The sequence below is a fragment of the Lissotriton helveticus genome, chromosome 1_1 (assembly GCF_964261635.1).
Source record: "Lissotriton helveticus chromosome 1_1, aLisHel1.1, whole genome shotgun sequence".
Lineage (NCBI taxonomy): Eukaryota > Metazoa > Chordata > Amphibia > Caudata > Salamandridae > Lissotriton > Lissotriton helveticus.
Window position 1 is genome coordinate 369,019,964 of NC_136057.1, and position 24,417 is coordinate 369,044,380.

Genomic DNA, 24,417 nt, shown 5'->3' on the forward strand with positions numbered 1-24,417 from the left:
CGTGGGAATCTGAAAGGAGAAGAGCAGAGGCACTGGAGGCTGATCAGAAAAGAGCCTGCATGGGGTATGGAACTGTGAACGGTATAAGCACAGGTATGGGAATCCTACAAGAAAAGAGCAAGGAGTTTGGAAAACTGAAAAGACGAGGGCATGGGATAGTGAAATCTGAAAAGAAAAAGAGCATGGAATATGGAAATCTGAAAAGACAAGGACATGGGATATCGAAATCTAGAAAAAAGAGCATAGAATATGGAAATCTGAAAAGAAAAGAGCATGGAAATCTGAAAAGACAAAGGCATGGGAGATTGAAATCTGAAAGGAGCATAGAGTATGGAAATCTGAAAAAAGTATGGAAAATTACGTATGGCAAAGGGGTGAGATAAGGAAAATCAGACGCAAGAGACTGGGGCCTGAGAAATCACAATAGAAAAGACCACGGGGCCTGGGAACCGAGAAAAATGGAGCATGTCAAATAGAATTCTGAATAAAAAAAAGACATATAACATATGTAAACGAAAAAAAAGAATGCGTCTGAGACCTGGAAATCAGAGAGTCACCTCCAGCAGCCAGTGTGTGATTGGAGAAGCAGGAGCAAAGAGCTTCCTACCTTCCTCGTCCAAAAAAATATAGATGTGATGCTAACCGGCTCCATTTCATCAGCCCTCTTATCCACTCCTGGATTTCAAATCAGCAACTTCTGCGTTCTTAGTCCTACAGGCCTTCAATTGTATTAGAAAAACATGGGCAAAACCAATAGATGTCGCCCTTTGACCTATTGACTTTGCCAATGCTTTTTGATGATGGTGTCTAACATCGCCAAAAAGGAATGCTATTGGACCAAAAATAAAAGCTTGCTCGCAGTCGCTTCATTCCATATGCATGGGCACATTTTATGACCTATGCACACGTGCTTTTACTGAAACCAGAGTGGCCAAGCTGCAAATGCCACCTGCTGAGCTACCGAAAAATGTGAAAAAATAATTAGTAATATTGTGTCTGGATAGAAGAAAAAATAAAAACTGGGTGGGAGAAACACCTAACAGGGGGGGGGGGGGGGAAGGTGGAGGCCCGGTGGTGGTTATTTGAGAAGGGGAAGCAGCACAGAAGGGAGAGAGCAAGAAAACATATGTACTCTCATTGAGAGATTAAAGAAAAAGACAAAAAAGAAAAAAAAAGTTCCCTGAATGTGAGCAGTCAAAAGGATGCTAATGAGGTATGCCCCAGAGGAGAAACAAACACAATTAAAGTAAAGGAAGGAACGTCAGCGAATAAAAAGCACGCAAGAGTGACATGGGAACCAACCAACACAACCTTTTCGAATCAAGCCTAAATTGTGAATTTCTTTACGTTTTCACTTAGGTTTTAAATTCGGCAAAGCCGTTAAAACTCCTACTGTAATCTAAGGTAAATAACATTAATAAATAAAAGCTTGCATCTCCCAGTGCTGCGTCGGCTGCGCTATTACACCGTCTACACTGCTGGCACCGCCAATCTCCTCCCCATCAACCACGCAGCTATCTCGAACTGGGACAACACATCAAAGAGAATCTCCCCCACCATCTCAAACCTGTGTCACAGCTCCCAGACTGCCCTGCAGATCCCGACTCTGTGCCCCTGGGGCACGCCCTGGAGGTCGTAGCCCCCACCCATCCCAAAACTGGGCAGTGCTGCGGAGTCCCAGCAGACTCCGAGTCTGATTGGCTGAGCGGGATAACAGTGCATTCTAAGCATGACAGGTTCATCTCTGTGCAGATGGCTACCCAGGAAGGTAAGAAGTGACCAGGCACCGAAACCGATCTGGTAATGGGCATAGATGGTCATAATGGGAACCCACCAGTGGGCCCAGGTGGCATTCTTCGGGAGGGACCAGTGATGGAAGGAAGACGTCCAAAAAGAGAATACGGTAAACCCGGGCCTTTTAAAAAACAAGCATTTGAAATGCAATAGGTCGTACATTTACATGAGTTTGAGCTACTGGCATTTTAAATGACAAAACCTTTTATCTATTTGTTTTTAAAACAGATAAATAAAATGCATTGTCATTTACAATGCCAATAGCTTAAACTCTCGCAAATGCGAGACCTATTAAGTTGCAAATGCCAGCGCCCAGGCTATAAAAATGATAAAAAAGCGTTAGCAGCGAGCGTGTCCTGCCTGCTACAGCAGGCAGGACAAAGCTATTTGAGAAAATAGTGCTCCGAGGCTGTAATTAAAGCCTACTGAGTAACAACACTCGTAACAGGGGGTGTCGCCATGGGAGGTTACAAAATGAGACAAGGCAGTACTACGGAGGGATTACTAAGCCTATTGACCAATGAACAGCCACAGTTTACAGTGGACAATGACACAACCCAATGAAAAATATGGGTGGAAAGTGGGCAGAGATTCATGTCCCTACCTGTCCAGGCTTGACCTAAAAAGATAATCTGCAGTTATAACCACATAGACTGACAGACAGAGTAGGCCGGCAACCTTGCAGTGGTTTACAACTCGCTAAGAATCATGAATGTAATTTTTTTTAGTCCTCTGATAGAGACATGAACCCTCAACATGGTAGATTTGCTTGCCAATTTGTTTCTGCTTTTTAGCCTGAAATTTGTCCCAGGATGCTTGTTTCCTGTCCAGGGAAAACATGGCTTGGCAGTTCGAGCTGGACTGTTCCCATGAGGCACAGGGTCAAGACTGATTTGCATATAGCTGTGTCTAAACTGGGGTGGCAAAGTGAGCTAAAGAACGATGATGGATTTAACCCAGATCTGTGACTGGGGGTGAGTGTCTGAAAAGTTTCAGCACTCCGTCCATCATCTCCTTGTGTTTCCTCAGCATCTCGCGTCAGTGTGTCAGCATGGAAGTCTTTCTCCTCTGCCTGCCCTGGCAAAGATATGGTGTTTATTTACCAAAATGGTACCCTCTGGGGGACTACCTTGCTGTTTTATGTCGGACTAGGACAGTAGGAATGTTTCTTATACATAGTTAGTATGCAGGAGATGGTAGTCCTGCAGAGATTCCAAAAATCCTCATCATAATGAAGGAGGCTAGTTTTCGGCGAAAACCCCACGTCATGTAAGCAGTACTCTAACTAGGTAAAAGGTCAGTACCAAGAACGGTTAGCTATTTTGATGGCAGGGGAAATTTGTGGACACACCAGATGTAGAAAGATCTAAACAAAATTCTGCGCAAATAGTGCCGACAGTCCTTTCATGTGACCGACAGTCCATGCATCAGCTTCCGTCCATATTTACCATTGATTGTAACCACAGGAAGCATGATTTCCTTGATTTGTCTTTGAATTTATTTTGTGTGATTTTGCAAATCAGACCGAATTCTTTGTTTATTAAGGTCTTTTGACCATTATCATGTCACTACCGTAATACCGTGCACTATTCCCAACACCACACCCCTCCCCACCCGATCTCCTTTTGGGGCACTATTTGCGCAGAATTTTGTTTGGATTGTTCTACATCTGGTGTGTCCACATATTGTGATTAAATAACAATGTATGTTATAAATTTTGCATTGATGTCTATTTTTCTTAAAACTAGATCTATCTTTTCTTGAAATTATACGTTCTGGGACCCCTCTTTCCTGTACCGTACATTCACCCAGGTCCCAGTGACTTTTTGGGTATAACCCCCCTTGTTTGTAACGAATAACTAAGGACATCATGCACCACAGCTTGGGTGAATTACCCATTTAGTTATATATTTATATAGCACAACTAATACCCAAAGGCGTCTAGAAGCTTGACGACCAACATCCTGCAGCCATGCGGTGAAGTGTGCTGAATGATTAAAGTGAAATTAGAAATGTACTAAGGTTATGCCTTAATGAGCCAGGTCTTCAGACCCTTCCTAAAAGAGAGCAGGTATGGGGAGTTTTCAAGTGTGAGTGGCAACTGATTCCACAATCTGGTAGTGATATTTAAAAAGCTTTTACCACCCCAGTTAGACAGACTTGCTTTGGGAACCTCCACCAACGTAAGTGAGGAGGACCACAGCATTCTGATTGGTGTACACCAGCGAAAGTGTTCAATCAGATATGCAGGGCCCTGGTTGTGCAATGCCCTAAAGGCAATGCAAAGCGCCTTAAAGTTGATCAGTTTTTCAATTGGGAGTTAGTGTAAGGTATTAAGGACCGCCTTTGCAGAAGAGTATTTTGGCAATCTAAAAAGCAGATGAGCGGCCGAGTTCTGTATAATCTGCAGTTTAACCAGGAGGACTTTGTTAATTCTCTCGAGTTTCTTGGAAGCCAATTCCCTCCTGGGCGACTCCCAAACGGGTTTTCGTCCCGGTCAGGGGACTGACACCGCCCTGCTGGCGGTCGTGGAGAATGCAAGGAGCATGCTGGATTCGGGGGGATCAGTGGCAGTGATCCTCCTGGACCTCAGTGCTGCTTTTGACACCGTGGACCATCAGGTGCTTCTCCAACGGCTGTCGGGGTGGGGGTCACGGGTCTGGCCCTCAAATGGTTCGCTTCCTTTTTGGAAGGTCGTACATTTGAGGTGTGGGAAGGCCATGAAAAATCATCTTCAACCCCTCTCCAGTGTGGTGTGCCACAGGGCTCTTCATTGAGCCCTACCTTATTCAACGTTTACATGGCCCCACTGGAGAGTGTGGTACTGCCGCTGGGTATTAAAATCATCAGTTATGCTGATGATACTCAGCTGGTGGTAGGCCTTTCCCAGTCGGCGCACCATCCCGACAGGCTGCACATGTGTCTTGAGAAGATCTACTCGTGGATGTGCAGCTCAGCCCTAAAGCTAAATGGCTCCAAGACTGAGTTGATGCTGCTGGGGAACTCTTCTCCATCTTTGTCCCCCAGCAGCTGGCCAGACTGTCTGGGACCGGTACCTCCCCCCAAGCAGGAGATCAAGAGCCTGGGGGTGTGGTTGGAGCAGGACCTATCGTTTAAAACTCATGCCAAAAAGACTGCTGGCGTGTGTTTTGGCCTGCTCCGCTCAGCTCAGAAGATTCTGCCTCTGCTCCCAGTGGCTACTCGAAGGCTTCTCATCCAGGGACTTATCATCTCGCGGCTGGATTTCAGCAACGCGTTATTCCTGGGCGCGCCCGAATCCACCCTGAATAAACTGCAGCAAGTGCAGAACGCGGCTGCCAGGCTTTTGACGGGTCTCCCCAGGCGTCAATCTGCTCGCCCGGCGTTGAGGGTATTGCACTGGCTCCCTGTGAGGGACAGGGTGAGATTTAAGTCTCTTTGTATTGCCCACAAAGTTCTGCACGGGGTAGGCCCTCCTATTCTTGAGGAGATGGTCCAGCCTTACAAGGCCTCTCGTTCTCTTCGCTCTGATCATCAACATCTCCTCCAGGTGGGTAGGGCGAAAAAGGTTAGAACGGGTGGCAGAAGGTTCTCAATAAATGTGGCCTCCTTGTGGAACTCACTGCCCCTTCAACTGCGCTCGGAAGCTAGTCTTCTTCGGTTCCGTAAACTTTTAAAAACTTTTTTGTTCTCTGTTTAATCTCTCCTATCTTTCAGTAGTGCTATGTTCTGGTAAGCGCTGGGATGCCTATTGGTAACCAGGCGCTATACAAAACTCAGAATAATAATAATAATAATAATAATAATTCCAATCAGAAGGCTGTTGCAATAGTCCAGCCTTGATAGGACTAGGGCAGAAACCACTGTTTTCTGCAGGTCCAGTGGTATGAAAGGGAAGATTTTTCTCAGGATCTTCAGAGAATAGCAGGCAGCTGAAGTGATTGCATTCACATGGTGGGAGAAGGACAGGGTGGTGTCAAAGATGACACCCAGATTTTTTGCCTTGGCGACTGGTGAGGGGAGATGGCCTAGTTGCGTAGGCCACCAGTCAGAAGACCAGCGAGAGACGTCTCTGCCAAAAAGGAGAACCTCTGTCTTATTTGAGTTCAACTTAAGACAGTTCTCTGACATCCATCTATCCACATGTCCCATACAGGCATGAAAGCTATGGACTGTGTCTCGAGAGTCATCTGAGATGGATACTATAATCTGGTTGTCATCAGCGTATGACACCATAACAAATCCGTAGGATTTAATAAACCTGGCCAGGGGGACTACGTAAAGATTAAAAAGAGTCGGGCTTAAAGATGACCCCTGTGGAACCCCACATGGAAGATTGAAGCTCTGAGAGCTGAGACTGTCCATCTCCACAAACTGTTCCCGGTCCGAGAGGAAAGAATTAAACAATGATACGGTGGCACCAGCAATGCCTATTTCTGGAAGGCGATGTAGTAGGAGGCCATGGTCCACCATATCGAACGCTGCCGAAAGATCCAGCAGGATCAGTGCCGCCATGCCTCCCTTATCTACAGATCGCCTGATTTCTTCAGACGCCGTGATCAGTACGAGCTCGGTGGTATGTCCACTTCGGAAACCGTATTGAGATGGATCCAGGATGTCATTGTTAAGGATAAAAGAAGTTAATTCTTGGTTAACGTATTTTCAAGAATTTTTGCCAGTAGCGGCAGGCGGGCAATGGGACGATAGGTGCCAGGGTCTGCTTTATCCAAATTGGTTTTTTTTAATGGTAGAAAAATTGAGGTATTTTTCAATTTTTTAGGGAAAATGCAATTTTTAAGAACTAGGCTGAATACCTCTGTGAGATGGCCGGCTATTGGCTCAATTGCAGAGAGAATAATCTTAGGGGGACAAGGGTCCAGCGGTGAGCCAGATTTTGCGACAGAAAGAAGTTTAGTGACCTGCTATTGCGTTATAGGTGGAAACTCTGGGAGATACGCCGAGTCAGGGCTGCTTGAGTTCTTAGAAACATAGAAATCCAGACTTCCTGCGTCATGAGTTAGAACCAGCGAACCTTACTGCAAAAGGTGGATGCCAAGGTATCACAGAAGGCTTGATCCGGTGTATTATCTTTGTGGACTTACACTTGGCTGAGTTTTTGGACCGTGGCAAACAGTTCTTTAGAATTATTCTTGCCATTTTCGATCTTTTCTGAGAAGTATTTAATTTTTGCGGTGTGGGTCGTTCCTTTGAACTGGGTTATTAATTGCCAATAGCGCTCTTTTTCCTTTGGAGCATAATTAAGTCTCCAGCGCCTTTCTTGCCAGTGGCAATGACTTTTAAGAAGTCTTAGCTCTTCTGAGAACCAGGGTTCGGTGGGTGATGCTGGCACCTAAAAGAATCTTTAGGTCATCACTGTGAGCCTGACACGTGAGGCAGTAGTGTTTGGCAAATTTGTGCAAAGGTGAACAAGCAGCTGCCCGGCAGATGTTGGCAACTGGACTGCCTGTGGAAAGGGCCTGCAGCAAGCTGTCCGGGGGCCACTTGCGGCCCTCCTGACCACTTGTACGTGGCCCCCCTGGTGAACAGCAGCACAAGCTGCTGATAGTTGATGAGCACTATTATTCAGAAGGAAAATGCTATTCTTACAAATATGCATCTGTTCTTGGGATGTAGAGCTACAGATTTCTTACACTGTGCATTAGATCGCCACCCGGTGTTGGGCTTGGATGATTGCATGTTGTTGTCGTCTTGGAAGAAGTCTTTGTAGTCACGAGATAGGTGACTCCTCCCTTGGACGATAGTGCGCAAGGGCATCGGCCCCATCCTTAGATTGTTTTTCGCCATGATGGGAAATGATGGAGTCTGTAGAAATAAAGAAGGGATGTCCATGCATATATATCTAATTAAGATAGAACTGGAACAGATACAGGCCCCGGGGAGGTGGGAGGGCGTGTAAGAATCTGCAGCTCTAAATGCCAAGAACAGATGCATACTGGTAAGTAGCATTTTCCGTTCAAGGCATATGAGCTGCAGATCTTACACTGTGCATCGATTGTACAGCAGTGTCTCCCCTAGAGGTGGTCACATGTATCTGTTGCGGTAGTTTGAAATAGGGTTTTGAGGACAGCTTGGCCTACTGCAGCTTGCTGCTTAGCTTGCACATCAACACAATAGTGTTTAGTGAAGGTGTATGTTGTAGACCATGTTGCTGCCTTGCAGATGTCTTCTAGGGGAATGTTCCCTAAGAAAGCCATGGAGGCTGCTAGTTTGCGTGTGGAGTGCGCTCTAGGAGGAACTATTAATTTGCGTTTTGCCTTGTGATAGCATATTTGTATACATTTAACAATCCACCTTGCAATTCCTGATTTAGAAATGGGGTTGCCTTTATGTGGTGGAGAGAAAGCTACAAACAGTTGCTTTGTTTTACGAAAAGATTTGGTCCTATCAATGTAATAGAGAAGAGCTCTTTATACATCTAGTGTGTGTAGAGCTCTTTCTGCTACAGAGTCTGGGTTTTGAAAAAACAATGGTAATTCTACTGATTGATTTAGATGAAAAGGAGTAATTACTTTAGGAAGAAATTTAGGATTAGTCCGTAGAACCACCTTGTTACGGTGTAATTGTAAAAATGGTTCTTGTATAGTGGAAGCTTGAATCTCACTAACTGTTCTAAGAGAGGTAATAGCAATAAGGAAAGAGGTTTTCCATGTGAGAAATTGCAGTTCACAGTTATGTAAAGGTTCAAAAGGGGGCCCCATGAGCCTTGTAAGCACAATGTTTAGGTTCCACATTGGAGATAGTGGTAACCTAGGAGGAATGATTCTTTTTAATCCTTCCATAAAAGCTTTGATTGCAGGTATTCTAAATAACAACATATGTTGTCTGTTTTGTAGATATGCTGCAATGGGGGAGAGGGTTTGGCCTAACGGCTAAGGCGCTCGACCTCGGACCTGGGGATCTGGGTTCGAGTCTCGGTAACAACGCCAATAACCCCCTGTGATTCTGGGCAAATCACTTAATCTCCCCGTGCCTAAAAAAATGAAACACTCTACAAAAAAAATGGCTGTAAGATGTAAACGTATAGATGAAAATGCTAGATTACATCTTTGTAAATGGAGACGGTAACAGATGATATTTTGGATAGAAGCATCTAGAGGATCAATTTGATTGTTAGTGCAGTAAATGGCAAATCTCTTCCATTTTGCAGCCTAGCAAGCTCTAGTAGTAGGTCTTCTGGCTTCTTTAATGATATTCATACAGTCTGGTGGCAGGTTAAGGTAACCAAACTCTGAAAGACTTCAGGAGCCAGATCGCCAGATTCAGTTGACTTGGATCTGGATGCCTGATGTCTCCATGGTTCTGCGTTAGCATTGATGGTTTCAGAGACAGTCTTTGGTGTGGAACTAGAGAGAGTTCTAGCAGTGTGGTGAACCACGGTTGGCGTGCCCATGTGGGAGCTACCAGGATCAGTTTGAGAGACTGTTGTCTGAGCTTGCGTACCGCTAGTGGTATTAGTGGGGTTGGCAGAAAAGCGTACGCAAATCTGCCTGACCAGTTCATCCATATCGCATTGCCCTTGGCAAACGGGTGTGGGAACCTGGCGGCAAAGGTTGGGCATTTTGCGTTTTCGAGTGTGGCAAACAGGTCTATGTCTGGATGACCCCACTTGTGAAAGAATGGTTGAAGAACTGGCAGATGTAGTTCCCAATCGTGAATCTGTTGTGTTTGTCGACTTAACAGATCGGCTATCTGATTGTGAACTCCTGGAAGGTGTTCTGCAAGCAGATATATCTTTTGTGGAATGACCCATCTCCAAATGTTTTGTGCGAGCTGGGACAGTTGCAGGGAATGTGTGCCTCTTTGTTTCTGTATGTAGTACATGGCTGTCATGTTGTCCGTCCAGAACAAGACAGCTTTGTTTTGTATGTGTACTTGGAAGGACTTTTGTGCCAGGAGAATCGCCAGCAACTCTAGGTGATTGATGTGAAGCACCTTTTGTTGAGCAGTCTATCGTCCCTGAGTTGTGTGGTGGAGCAGATGCGCTCCCCGCCCTGTCAGGGATGCGTCTGTTGTCAGTACTATTTGTGGAACAGGCTCGAGGAACGGCCACCCTCTGGACAAGTTTTTGGTGTTCCACCACTGCAGAGAGCGATGTGTGCGGCTGTCCACCAACACCAGGTCTGTCAGTTGTCCTTGTGCCTGATTCCACTGCTGTGCTAGACATTCCTGCAATGGACGCATTTGCAGTCTTGCATATGGTACAATAGAAATGCAAGATGCCATCATGCCTATTAGTTGCATGAACACTCTGGCTGGGAGAGAGTGTTGGCTTTGAAACCTTGTGATTAAGGCTTGAATGCTCTGTATCCTGGCTGGACTGGGATAAGCTAGAGCTGTATTGGTGTTTATGGTAGCCCCTAGGTATTGATATACATGAGAGGGCTGTAGATGTGACTTGGTGTGGTTTATTGTAAACCCCAAGTTGTGCAGTGTCTGAATTGTGTTAGATGTGTGTTGAACACACTGGTTGAATGACTTGGCCTTTATGAGCCAATCGTCTAAGTATGGATCTGTTGTCTTCTGAGATGTGCTGCTCCTACTGCTAAGCACTTTGTGAACACTCTGGGTGCTGTTGTTACCCCGAATGGAAGGACTTTGAATTGATAGTGTTGTCCTTCTAGCACAAACATGAGATACTTCCTGTGAGAAGGATGTATGGGAATGTGAAAGTAGGCGTCTTTGAGGTCTAGTGTAGTGAGGAAATCGCCTTGTTGCAATAATGGGAGCACTTGTTGTAAAGTGATCATGTGAAAATGATCTGAGTGTATATAGAGATTGAGAGGCCTCAAATCTATAATTGGTCTTAGTGTCCCATCCTTTTTGGGTATTAGGAAGTAGAGTGAGTAGACCCCTGTTCCTTGATGTTGCAATGGAACTAGCTCTATTGCATCTTTTTGTAGCAATGAGAGAACCTCTTGTTGGAGCAGCGTTAGATGTTCTGTGGACATTGAACGCTGTCTGGGTGGTATATTTGGAGGGGTAGCTGTAAGCTCGAGGCAGTAACCATACTGGATAATCTGTCTTACCCACTTGTCTGTTGTGATGGAATTCCAGACAGGTAGGAACTGTGTTAATCTCCCCCCTACAGGAATGGTAGGCTGTTGGGGGATCTGAAGGAAGTCACTGTTTAGTGGTGGAAGAGGATCAATTGTTGTTGTTACCTCGACCTCTTCCCTTATTGTTATTACCTCTGTAGCCTCCTCTAAAGTATCCTTTATTAGAGGATGCTTGTGTATTAGTTTTAAATGAAGCTGAATTGTCTGCTCCTGCTTGTTTGGAGCCTCCTCTGTAAAAGGAGCGACGAAAGGAGCCTCTTGCTTGGGTGGATTGCCAAGCTCCCATAGACTTGGCTGTATCAGTGTCTTTTTTCATTTTTTCCAGAGCTGTGTCTACTTCTGGACCAAACAACTGTTGTTGGTTGAATGGTTGATTTAAGATAGTAGTCTGTACCTCTTGTTTAAATCCTGAAATGCATAGCCACGCCTGACGTCTAAGAAAGACACTGGTGTTTACTGCCCTGGATGCCGTGTCTGCTACATCTAGTGCGCATTTGATGGAGGCATTAGATATAACCTTACCCTCTTGTATGAGGTCATCTGCTTGTGCCTTATATTGATCAGGTTTATGTTGCAAGAGCTTCTCTAGCTGATCATATTGAGCCCTGTCATATCTTGCTAGGAGGGCTTGTGTGTTAGCAATGCGCCATGCATTACAAGCTTGGGTCGCTATTCTTTTTCCTGAAGCATCTATGATTTTGAATTCTTTATCAGGAGGTGGTGCATCTCCTGTTTGTGAGTTTGCTCTTTTCCTAGCGTTTGAAACTACTAGGGAGTCTAAGGGTAGCTGTCCCTTAATATAAGCAGGATCCCAAGAAGCTGGTCTGTACTTTTTTTCTATCCTTGGGTTTATGATTCTAGCCCGTACAGGATCTTTAAACACCTCTGGGGCATGTTTAATAACTCCTTTAATCATTGGCAGTATTTGCACAGATTTTTGGGAATGTTCAAAAGTGTCTAGCAAAAAATCCTCTTCTGCCTCATCTGAATGCATGGTGTCATTGTGATAGATGGCAACCCTATTAATTAAGTGTCCAAACCCAATATTGTCTTCTGGAGGAGAAGCTTTAGATGGATATGTGTGGGTCAGGAATATCTGGTATATCCTGTGGGTTTGGATACTCCCAGTCTGGTGAACCTGTTGGGTAGGGAAATGGGTCATCTGGGTCTTTCACTCCCCCCATGCTATACTGATCATCATCAGCATCCTGAGGAGGTATATGTTGTGGAGAATGAAGAGGAGAATTTTGAGGTGAAATGTTTAAAGGGAGAGCATGAGAGGGAGATACAGGAGAAGAAGGGTGCATAGGAGATGTGGCAGAGTCCTTCTTCTTGACAGGCAGTGGAGGTGTAGGTGCTGTATCTGACTTCCTCTTCCTGTACGGTGTAGTGGAAACATGTCCTGTTTTTGGGTCTATGTATGTATGTTTTCGGCTTCGGGCCTGGTTTTTGTTTGTCTTTAGCCTTAGGAGTTGTTGTATAGTCCTGTGGCGTACTTTTCGGCACTGAAGGTATTGTTTTCGGAGTCGAGGCCTGGTTCGAGGGCTTGGAGGTATCGGAAACAGGCTTTGTGGGTTTCGGCACCGAAGATTTCGGGGTGGTAGCAGGTTTCATTGGTTTCGGTGCCGTATTGTCTTTAGGAGTCGACGGTTTCTGGGTCTTTTTCGGAACCGGGACTTCTTACGGTTACGGTGCTGAGGGAGCTGGTCGTATCGGCACGTGCGGGTTGCTCGGTATGGAGCTACCGGAAGGCTTTAATATTTTATTCGGAGCCGGGCTCAATGGCGGGGCTTTTGAAACAGTGTCTCGTTCTCGACTGGGCCCCGAAGGCGGAGTTTTGACCTTAGCCTTTGGTTTAGGTGGTTGGGCTGGGGTAGGGCTGGGGTAGGGGCAGTCGTACTCATGCGGTATGGTATGGAGTCGTCAGAGTCGTCTGCCTCAGATACGATCCGGAGATCATCTGAATCTTCCTCGGGGACACATGGACCTTCGTCGCAGATATCCACCGGTTCCGGAGCTGATCTCTGCATGTCACGTCGACGGGCCCTCGGATCTCGAATGGTCTTCTTGGATCGAAAGGACGCACAAGCTGTGCAGTTCGACTCGTCGTGTTCAGGTGATAAACACAGGTTACACACCTCGTGATGGTCGCTGTGTGGGAATTTTGCTCCACACCAGGGGCATTTTTTGAATGGTGTCCTTTCCATGAGGTGTGGGCCTCACCGCGTGGGTAATCCCGACGGCCCGCGTCGAGGACCGGAATCGAAATGATGAGGTCGAGTCTGTTTATATTGAAGTTAAAGTTTGTTTTTGAAAGTTTTGTGCGTCGAAGTCTTCGAAAAGTGGATTTTCAAACCGGAGCGGAAAGGTTGCATCCGAACCCAGTAGCGTAAAAAAACAATCTAAGGATGGAGCCGATGCCCATGCGCACTATCGTCCAAGGGAGGAGTCACCTATCTCGTCACTACAAAGACTTCTTCCAAGACGACAACCACATGCAATCATCCGAGCCCAACACCAGGTGGCGATCTAATGCACAGTGTAAGATCTGCAGCTCATATGCCTCGAACAAAATGTTACAAACAAGCATTTGCAATGCAATAGGTCTCGCTTTAGGAAAGTTTGAGCTATTGGTATTGTAAATGACACATTTTGTATTTATTTGTTGGTTTTGAAAATAGCTAAATTAATAGCATGTCATTTACAATGCCAATAGTTTTAACTTTCGCAAATGTGACACCTATAGCATTTGTAATGCAATATGTGTTGTATTTACGTGACTTAGATGTATTGATATTACAAATAACAATGGCTTTCATTTTTTTTAAAATAATTAATACTTAAATAAAAGTTATTGTAATTTATGATGGCAATAGCTTAAACTTTTGTAAATAACTTTTGTGAAGATTATGTTCAGTGTATTTTGTGACGAAAATTCAAGAACAGAAGTGAAATATTAACATCTTTTTGTGACATTTAAAATAAATCTTGAGACATTGCGAGAACATATTTGAACCAGTTGTTGTTGAATGGTTGCACAGATTGATGCTGTGGTACCGCTGAGTGATGTTGTGGTGGCGACGAGTGATGCTGTGGCGTTCAGTGATGCTGTGGTAGTGCATAGTGATGTTGTGGTGGTGCTGAGTGATGCTGTGGTAATGCGATAGATAGAGGGAGGGCGATAGATAGATAGAGGGTGGGCGATAGATAGAGGGATGGCGATAGATAGAGGGATGGCGATAGATAGAGGGAGGGCGATAGAGGGAGGGCGATAGATAGAGGGAGGACGATAGATAGAGGGAGGGCGATAAATAGAGGGAGGGCGATAGATAGAGGGAGGGCGATAGATAGAGGGAGGGCGAAAGATAGAGGGAGGGCGATAGATAGAGGGAGGGCGATAGATAGAGGGAGGGCGATAGATAGAGGGAGGGCGATAGATAGAGGGAGGGCGATAGATAGAGGGAGGGCGATAGATAGAGGGAGGGCGATAGATAGAGGGAGGGCGATAGATAGAGGGAGGGCGATAGATAGAGGGAGGGCGATAGATAGAGGGAGGGCGATAGATAGAGGGAGGGCGATAGATGGAGGGAGGGCGATAGAGGGAGGGAGGGCGATAGATTGAGTGAGGGCGGGCGATTGAGTGAGGGCGGGCGATTGAGTGAGGGCGGGCGATTGAGTGAGGGCGGGCGATTGAGTGAGGGCGGGCGAGTGAGTGAGGGAGGGCGAGTGAGTGAGTGAGGGCGAGTGAGTGAGGGCGAGTGAGTGAGTGAGGGCGATAGCGATAGAGTGAGTGAGTGTGGGCGATAGAGTGGGTAAGTGTGGGCGATAGAGTAAGTGTGGGCGATAGAGTAAGTGTGGGCGATAGAGTGAGTAAGTGTGGGCGATAGAGTGAGTAAGTGTGGGCGATAGAGTGAGTAAGTGTGGGCGATAGAGTGAGTAAGTGTGGGCGATAGAGTGAGTAAGTGTGGGCGATAGAGTGAGTAAGTGTGGGCGATAGAGTGAGTAAGTGTGGGCGATAGAGTGAGTAAGTGTGGGCGATAGAGTGAGTAAGTGTGGGCGATAGAGTGAGTAAGTGTGGGCGATAGAGTGAGTAAGTGAGGGCGATAGAGTGAGTAAGTGAGGGCGATAGTGAGGTGTAGAGAGAGGGGAGTGGCGTAGAGAGAGGGGAGTGGCGTAGAGAGAGGGGAGTGGCGTAGAGAGAGGGGAGTGGCGTAGAGAGAGGGGAGTGGCGTAGAGAGAGGGGAGTGGCGTAGAGAGAAAGAGAGAGAGAGAGGGGCGTAGAGAGAAAGAGAGAGAGAGGGGCGTAGAGAGAAAGAGAGAGAGGGGCGTAGAGAGAAAGAGAGAGAGGGGCGTAGAGAGAAAGAGAGAGAGAGGGGCGTAGAGAGAAAGAGAGAGGGGCATAGAGAGAAAGAGAGAGGGGCGTAGAGAGAGGGAGGGGGCGTAGAGTGGCTTGCAGGTGTTGTTTTGGGTGCGTGAGATATATGTTGTTGTGTATGTTGGACTCTGATTTGTGAGCAGGTGGTGGGATTTGCCATGTTGGTGGTTTGTGTCTTCAAAGCAGTGTGTTTTATTGGTGGTGGTGTGGTGGAGATGGACAAGAAATCTATTTTTTATGAGAATCTTTTTTTGTATGTAGAGTGTGGATGGTAAGTCGTATTGTTTTATTTATGTATGTGGAACGAAGGAAAAGATAAAAGTATTTTCTTAAGAGTGTGTATGGTGGTGTTATTGTTGTAGTTTGTGGTCGACACGCCAAAATTGTCAGTACGGAATTGCTCTCTAATCTGTCAAACTAGGACACAGGGTGACAGCCAGACTGGGTGGCTGGGATAAAGGAGGATGGGGAGGAGATGGGGGGCGACAGCCAGACTGGGTGGCTGGGATAAAGGAGGATGGGGAGGGCTGAGAGGAGAAGGGGAGTGGAGATGGGGTTTGAGAGCAGTGTCCGAGAACTAAAGCGTTCAGTCTCAGGAAGAGATCGAGGCGCTCTGTGGACAATTTGGAGGGTGCTCGAAGGGAGAAGGGGGCTGAGATTGCAGATTGAGAGCCTGCTGTAGCACGGGTGTCCCTCACATTAAGGGTGGGGGTACGCTTCAAAGGAAGGAGAGGGTAATCCCACAGGGGGCTAGAGTGTACCCTAAGGAGGGAAGGAATGAACTCTTGGTGAGTGTGTACGCAGGGAATGAATGGACACTCGAGGAGTGAGTACACAGGGAAGGAATTGATACTCGGTGAGTGAGTACGCAGGGAAGCAATTGATACTCGAGTGATTGCACATGGAAATAAATAATGGACACACGGTGAGTGAGTAGACAGGGAAGGGATGGGACTCGGGTAGTGAGTGCACGGGATGCTTTGGTAAAGGAATCCGTCGGTAATCCCCGAGGGTGCCCTAAGCCAGAGGAGCGATGGGTGTTCTCTGAACGAGATAGGGAGCTAGTGAGTACCTTTTCAGAGAGAAGGGTTGGGCGCTCTGTATGTTGGTACAAAGGGTGGTGTTTTGGTAAGGCACGAAAAGGGCGATCCATATGGGAGAGAGATGATGCCTGTGGGGGGTGCGTGAGGGATCAGCATGAGGAAGCGCTTGCCCACTGAAGTAGACGCCTCTTGTCGAGGGAGGTGTAACTTAAGCCGTCGGGAGACTTAATGAGCCTAGTCATTTGACCAACTGCACTGAATGCTGTGATGTTAACCTATTGCGGAACTGGTGATAGAATACGAGTCCCAACATGCAAAGTGCTGTCCAAAACAGCTAGGACTAGCTGTTGGTGTTCCACGTGGCAGATGCAGTGATGTAATGCAAATAATGCCCCACCCCGCAGAATGTGAAGAGGACCCCCATACCTCACAGATACTCACTGTCCTTTGGCTTATGATGGGTTAGTGGGCCCCTGAAGGGTGGCGCCTGCCGCTCTGCAGGTGACCCGTGTTACTCCGCTGGGGTGATGAACACTTCAGTTCTGTATACAAAGATTAAGGCAGCATCAGGATAGACTCTTTCGAGGAGTCTCAAATGTTATGATGAGAGGGGATTAGGGTACAGAGTGATAAAGTGCTTTGCTGAGGATCAGAAGGAAACAGGGCAAATTTAAAGCGGCAGTAGGCCACGTAGCACTGCACATTGTTGAAAGTATCGGCAGAGGGGGAAAGGGTTAATGATCTGAAAATGCCGCCAAAGTAAACAGAGGCAGGCAATGTGAGAGTGCTGGAGGGGGGAGTGGATATGCAGTGCGAGGTCTCAGCGTTGGCTCTCCTCTGTGAGAAATCCACAGCTGCGTTTGTGCTTCCAGGGTGGAGAGGGTTCCGAACACGAGGAGGGAGGAGAAAGCCAAAAAAACGATGAGGAAGCAACAGAAGGGAAAGTTGAGGCGGGGGTAATATAAATGCCGTCCAAAACATAAATGAGTGGAAAGGGCCGCGGCAGTGTTTATACGCCACATCTAGAGTTAGAAATTGTAACCTGCTGATGCATAAGCCGGATAAGCAAGAAACAAAGCCGCCAATTATATGAGAGTGAAATGGTTAATAAAAATTGTGCCTTTAGCCCGGATGGTTGAGCTAAGTAGAAAATATTCATCTTCAAAGCTGTTGCGTACAATTAGCTGCAGCTTCCAAAAGAGCGTTAGGGTTGGGGATGAAGCTGTTTGAACTATATTTAAATCCTAATTTAAACAAGAAAGGGTGGAGGGGGCAGGGGAGGAGGGGTCCGGGGAGGAGGGAAGGGCCAGAGGGACTTGATGGGAGTGGTGGGGGGGAGGGGGAGGGTATAGAGAGGGGGAGGAGGAGAGACAGGACAGGGGGAAGCAGCAGAGACACGGCGGGTAAAATAAACAAGCCTTTCACCGTAACACGGCTGGCAGGGGAGGGGGCGGAGAGGGGAGAGGTGCGACACGGCAGTAGGAGGAGGAGGGGGGAGGGGAGTAGGGGAGGCACGGCCTAGCGGCAGGCAGGCAGGGGAGGAGAGGAGGAGGGGGGAGGAGAGTAGGGGAGGCACGGCCTAGCGGCCGTGCAATCAAGTAGTGAGGGGGCGGAGTTGTGGGAAGGCTGAGAGAGAGAGTAGGCGGCTGGGTGCATGTGCACGCGCTTTTAAGCTCAATGCACATGCGCATTGAGCTTAAAAGTCACGGGCACTGCAAGGAATCGCCACGATTCCTTGCAAGTTAGATAAAGTGTGGATGAGCCCCTATAGTCTCGCTTGCTCGATGCGCATGCGCATCGACAGGCGAGACCTAAAACAGGCAAGCATTTGTTAACCTGCAAATAAATGCTTGCCCGTTTATTTAACGTTTTTTTAGACCTCCTTATTCAACTCCTGCTCCACCCATACCCCCTACCGCCACCCTGCTGGCATCAGTGCGGTTCTCGGTCACACCATAGACTGCAATTTGTGGCCCCTGGACAAATGTTTGTGAATACCCATGACCTAGTGAAATGGGCCTAAATGTACTCTGGAGGGTCTTTCTTGGCCAAAGTGTAGGAGATTTAAACAGAGGATAACCCAACGTGAAATGGTGTGCTTTGTCCTTTGTGCCTTGCCCGATCTTGTTCCGGGAAGCCTACAAAGAGCTATCATTCACGCTTTCCTCAAGAGTGTATTTGATGTAGTAAGATACCGCACATCTGGGGTCTATGCTATATAGCCCCTCCCCCTTCACCTCCCAGTCAGACGTCAAGGAGAGAAGAAAGATATAAGTGTAGTAGACTTGGCCATATGGCATTCAGAGACGGCATTAGGCTAAAAGGAAGGGCAGGTGGACCCATGAGGGTTGTGTTGAGGACTGCCCCAGTAAAAACCATCTTCTGTGTGGAAGTAAGGTGTGACTTTTGGACATTTGTGGTACCGCTCAGGTAATGGAGAAGAGTCATTGCCCACTTTAGATTTTCCTAGATCTGCATTGGGGACTAGGCCTTTGCTAGCTAGTTTTATCGGTATGCAAATACATTGACATCTGGCCTCTGAAGTGAAGATGCATGGCTGCTAGCGCATTTGTAAATACAGGTTAGGCGTTCCTTAGTCTGAATTGTGGAACTGAAAACTGATAGTACTGAGACCTCACTGTGGACCTCTAGCAGCACCATTGTTTAGGAAAAACTGGGAGATGAAGTAGGCGTCCTGGAGATTCAGGGAAACCGACCAATCTCCCAATTTCAAGGCCAACAGGATCTAGCTTAGGGACAGCACCTAGAATATGTGATGTCCGTTCATAAAGTCTTGATCCAGCATTTGCCTAGGGCCTTCGTTCGTCCTTTTTGTAAAAGGAGGAAAATGTGCGCCTCTCTCTTCTGTGGGCACCACTTCCCGGACCATAGCATGAGCTGGTGCCTGTGCTTTGAATGAAGGAGGGTGGTCTGGTGGGGAGGATGGAAAGGGAAGTGCATAGCCCCAGCAGATCTGCTGGATCACCCAGTGGTTGGTTGTCATTTTGAGGTGGCAAAGCCACAGAGTAAGCTAGGAACAGGATCTGCTGCTAGTGACAGCACAGCCTAGCCCTGCCTCAAAAAGAGCAGCACATATGCTATGGTGTTTGAAAGTGCTGAGATGGTTACTATTGTCAGGGCTTCTCAGCCTAAGATAACCACAGAACTTCCGAAGCTGAGGAATTTCCATGTGGGATGGTCAGGTCTAGGAAGCTTACCACAACTCTGTTGTTCTTAAAATGTTCCACGGTGGAGTCACCCTTCTCTCGCAAAATGCTGCTCTCCGTCAAAGGGCAAGTCTGTGTTTGTAGCCAGGTCAGCTCTTGAAAATCTGGGTGATACATCAAAGCATGTGGATGCAGCGTGACACATGTACCCATAAACCGGGCAATTGTGTCCCTGAGACACGGCCAGGCTTTAAGATCTGCTTTGATACATTTTGGTCATCACTCACCAGGTCAGAGAATGGCTTCTTCATATTATCCGGCAACTGAAAGTTTCACCAGATCCCACGAGGCAAGAATTTATCGCCCCAAAGGGGAAATGGCTTTAGCCTGTGGTGAGCCAAGCTGCAGCAGACACATATCTTGCAACAATGAATCAAGCTTTTCGGATTTCCTATCTGGGGGAGCCACAAGAAAGGCATTTGGGTTCTGCTTAGAAGATGACATCTGAATAACCAAACTCTCTGGAGACACGTGGGAGGACAAAAATGCAGGTCACCTTTGGTATTTGACGATCTGCCTATTGTCTGTTGGACCCAAAAAGTGTTTCTTTCATGCAACCATTATTGGATCTAGGAGAACCCCATTGTATGGAAGCAAGGGCACCCCAGGACCCGAAGAATATTGAGAAATTACTCATGAATGTTGGACTTCAATCAATCTAGTACTTGTATAGCACGGCTTATCTCCCCAGTGGGTATCCAGGCACTGTGCTGCAGGTATCAATCGAAGATCCAGGTCACCCACAGAAGTCAAAGTCAGCTAGAAGGACTCTGTCACTTTCTGAATATTGTTGTTAAAGATAAGGCCTCTTCAGAAACAGGGCCTGAGGTGTAGGGAATGTATTGGTAAATACATCTCACACATAAAACAAAAGAAGCATGGAAAGCACTTCTATTTCTAAAGCTGAAAGGCAGTCATAATTTGCTGCCTGGCCCTCCAAACAATTAATTAATTAATTTATGCACACGAGGAAGACAGCTGGAAAACACATGCACTATCATAGAGTGCTTGAGAAAAAAAGAAAAAAAGCGGTTCACTAAATGTGAGCAGGGGAAGAACACAAGTAAAGACGTTATACTCCAGGGAGGGTCAACCAAAGATAGACAAGGCATGCCATTGATTAAGAAGCAAGCAAAGAAGAGGGACAAAAAAGCCAACCAATGGGAAGCAAGATTTAGGCTTTAAGCCCGCTACAAAGTCTTGGGAAGCTGATAATAAGTCTTCGCTGTAAAATAGGATCAACCTAAACAAACATTTGCAATGCAATTGGTCTCACATTACTGAAAGTTTGAGCTAGTGGCACTGCATTATTATTTGCAACACCAAAAGGTCAAACTTTCAGTAATGTGAGACCTATTGCATTGCAAATGTTTGCTTAATGTTGATGTTAGCTCCAGGACCCCATGAGTTCTTCAGCAGGCCAGTGGCCTGTAGAAAATGACCTAAGTGTTCCCCCTCCAGATAACGACATGGGTGGACGTTGCATTTGCTTGTAACCGGAGGGGGAGGGTGTGTGAACAGGAGTAAAGAGATGGCATGAGCTGGCCAACCAAAATAATCAATTGGTGATGTCCGCTGGGAGGGAACCAAGCACTAAAAAGAGGAACAGATGCACAATATTAACCAACAAGAGCAAAGGAATTTTGAAAAGCAGCCCAACCAGCCAACCAAAAGCGATGGGCGTTCCCAAAGTCCTAGATAGCCCATATACCGAAAACAGCATGCCTCGCAATGTAGCACATGCGCTGGCCAGGCTCAACCTAAAAACACTAGCATTTACTTGTACATATATGTGGTATTTGTATGGCACAAACCTAGTGGAAATGCAGCAAAGAGCTAAACAGGATCAAAGGCAAAGAAACAATCAACAAATTGTGTCAGTAGCATGGCCCCAGCTTATAAGCGGCAAAACTTCTCAATAGGACACAAAAAAACACTTAAATAGGACAGTACTGGCACTTTTATAGCACTATACATTTGAATAGATAGTAGGACCTCTGAGAAGAATTATAATACTGAAAATGCCCCACTCACAACTTTGAGAGGTAATCTCGTTTTAGGAGCAAACAGAAATTGTGCCTGCAGCAGGAGTCAATAGCCATGATTTATGTCAGGTGCAACCTGACACAATCTGTGAGTGCAAATTGGATGCACTTCTGGTATGAAAACCCTTAACTAGGTGAATTCATCAAAATTGCACTCCTACATATTCACACATCACCCCCCCTCCGAACATCCTGGTACAAGAATATCGAGGACAGAATATCAAGGGCCAAAATATCCCAAGGTATGTGCACATAGGTAAGTATAGATTTACTACTCCTAACTCCACATATACGTACCTTGAGGATAAACGTATCACACAGGTACATATATGCGGAGTTCGGTATAGAAAATGTATACTTACCTGTTGATATTTAGGATTAGATATTTTGTCCTTGATATTCTGTGACATCTGTATCCTACTTTTGATTTTTTGGGTGCACACCATTGAACTTTTTGCAGATATCTTCTTGTTCCAATATATCAAATTCAGAACTGGGTACAAACTGTGCACCCACTAATTATTGCATACTATAATTAATATGAACCCACGATCTGGGGGCCAAGGGTCATAGTCACGCACTCAAACGTATCAGCATTACACTGTTACGTTCACTTGGACTGAACCTACTCTCAGAAGGAAGTGCGTAATGTGGCACAACAACACCTACATGAAGGGTTTTACTCAGCGCTTAATTTGAGCTGGTGGTTTCTGGTGCTCGGCAATGAAGTGTCAAAACCAGCACTTGCGACAATCTGGCTAATTAAAAGATTGCCCAAAAAAAGTTCATTAATAATTAAATATAGAATTAAAATAATGATTACCTTCCGCCCAAGCCAGTCTTGTGGCTTTGGGGCCTGAAATGGTCAGAATTGTCACACTTGTAGGAGTGTGATGGTTAGAAGTCATGTAGTAAGTATCATTGGCAGCATGGCAGGAGCAATGTGTGGTGCAAGCAGCAGTGGCGTCCTGATGATAGCCCTGGCACCTACTGTTTTACAAATTAAGCACTGGTTTTACTTGCAGTATTGAACATGCGCGAGGGCCCAGGATTGCTCCTCAAACACGAGCCTCTTACCCTGCGTCCAGCCTCGTTGTTCTGCAGGTTCATCAGCGTCCGCGCCTGCTCCTCCGAGCCTTTGGGGTAGTTCTTCTCTCGCTCCCGGGCATCCACAAACTCCTTGGCGAAGCGGTAGCCATAGTCCACATTGTCCCCACAGCCTCCCCAGAGCCAGTCCCGGGGCAGGTCCTTGGGCCGCGTCGTCCGGCTGCAGCCACAGGTGGAGAGTTCACCCTCGCGACAGGCGCGACTGATGGCATTCACGACCCCCGCTGCACTGATCGCATAGGTGAATGCCGTCTCTCGACTGCCTGCCATTGGGGGAAACAGAAAGGGAATATATATCTGTAAGAAAGCAAACTGTGCACCAAGATTTCCAATCCCAGCATCCCTGTTTCTCGAGTATTTTATGTGCAGCATCAAAAACTGGGAGATCTCAATTGCTGGTATGTCATTTATTGCACTCCCTTGCATGTGCCCTGGGCCCAATCTTCTGAAGTTCACCACTCCCTGTTTCACCTGAAATAATAAGTGTGCCATCAAAAAAGTAGGTCTTAAGCCGACCAGAAGCCAAAATGTTTTATTCCCGTTTCTTGCTAGATCAATGGTCTTCAAGCTTTGTATTGGCCTATAAAAAAAAAAACATTTCCTCCACGCTCTTAAATTGACATATTTTTTCACAGTTTTCTATCAAACTTGCAGCTGTAAACCTATTTAACAAATCAAGCAGTGCAGTTAGGCTCAATCAACTATTTGAAAAATGCAATCAAATACATGGTTGCCACAATGCTACAGGCAGCCTGGCCCCCCTAAAGTGTGAAAGTATATGCAGTGTGATCCTTTATCAGAAATGGGATGGGGGCACTTTAAGGAGCCCGTGTCTCATTGGAGGACTGGCAGCTAGAAGTCAGCGCGTCGCTCTGCTGCCCTCCAGTGGTCGCTGCATGGTAAACCAAAGCACAAAAGGCTCTGGACAGTAAGCGGGCTGCGAAAGTATGTCTAAATGATACTACTCCGTGCGTGCGTATTATTAAAGGCTATTGGATGTGCCTGCTACCTCCCTCTAGCCTGGCCATTGCAAGCATGGAGAGACCGTAAACCCTAGAATATAGTGCTGCATTTCCAAGTAAGAGAATTTGAACATGGCGCCGAGCGTTCACTTCCTGTAGCTTGGACATCTGGTGGCCCTGGGTCAAACGTATTTCGGGAGGGAGGAGGGGCAGCTTTGAATTTATGACCCAATTTCAGCACTTTCATGCCCTCTTTGGCAGGGTCACTGACAGTGCACAGACACAATGGTCCAAATTCTACGTGTTTACATTTAATATTGAGGGATACTGATGTCTGTTTTCTGATTGTAATACAGCACCAGCTCACTAACATTATTGCAAATAATCTCTGTGCCACCCTCCCATTTCTGGTATGTCAATACTTGTGTTGATCTAAAAGAAACTGTTTTAATGGATGTTGCATGAAATATAAGCACACTTTATCTGCAAATGTCTGTAATAGATTCTCACACATCACCCACATTAAAAATAAATTAAAGGAAAACGGTATTTAAAACAATCTCTTCAAGAATTAATAATGGTCATCAGGGCTAAACTCTCTGCAGAGCAGTGGGGCCTGAAAGCCCACTTTGCCCATGCCTGAAACGCCTCTGCTTTGAAAGACCCTGTACAAGTAGGAGGCAGGATGCCCAGTGCTCCAATGCCATGGGCAGCCCGATTAAACACGGCCAGTGTCCCAAGCTTGGGACAGGCTCTGCATTCCGAACTGCGGAACTAGGTGGCGGGGGAGAGAGTTAGAGACAAAGGG

The 24,417-nt window shown here is 46.5% G+C and overlaps 1 protein-coding gene and 1 long non-coding RNA gene across 6 annotated transcripts in view; one reads left to right on the plus strand and one right to left on the minus strand.

Annotated features, from left to right (window-relative positions):
• LOC144809094 (uncharacterized) overlaps positions 1 to 24,417 on the plus strand; it is a 221,819-nt gene that overhangs the window by 91,193 nt on the left and 106,209 nt on the right. The gene's annotated exons all lie outside the window — the stretch shown is intronic.
• The window catches only part of WNT5B (Wnt family member 5B), a 442,741-nt gene that overhangs the window by 35,297 nt on the left and 383,027 nt on the right, over positions 1 to 24,417 (minus strand). For all 4 annotated transcript variants that reach the window (XM_078673681.1, XM_078673683.1, XM_078673680.1 and 1 more), the window contains one exon: positions 22,618 to 22,910. In XM_078673681.1, coding sequence (XP_078529807.1) covers positions 22,618 to 22,910 — 293 coding nt within the window. The remainder of the gene's footprint in view (positions 1 to 22,617; positions 22,911 to 24,417) is intronic.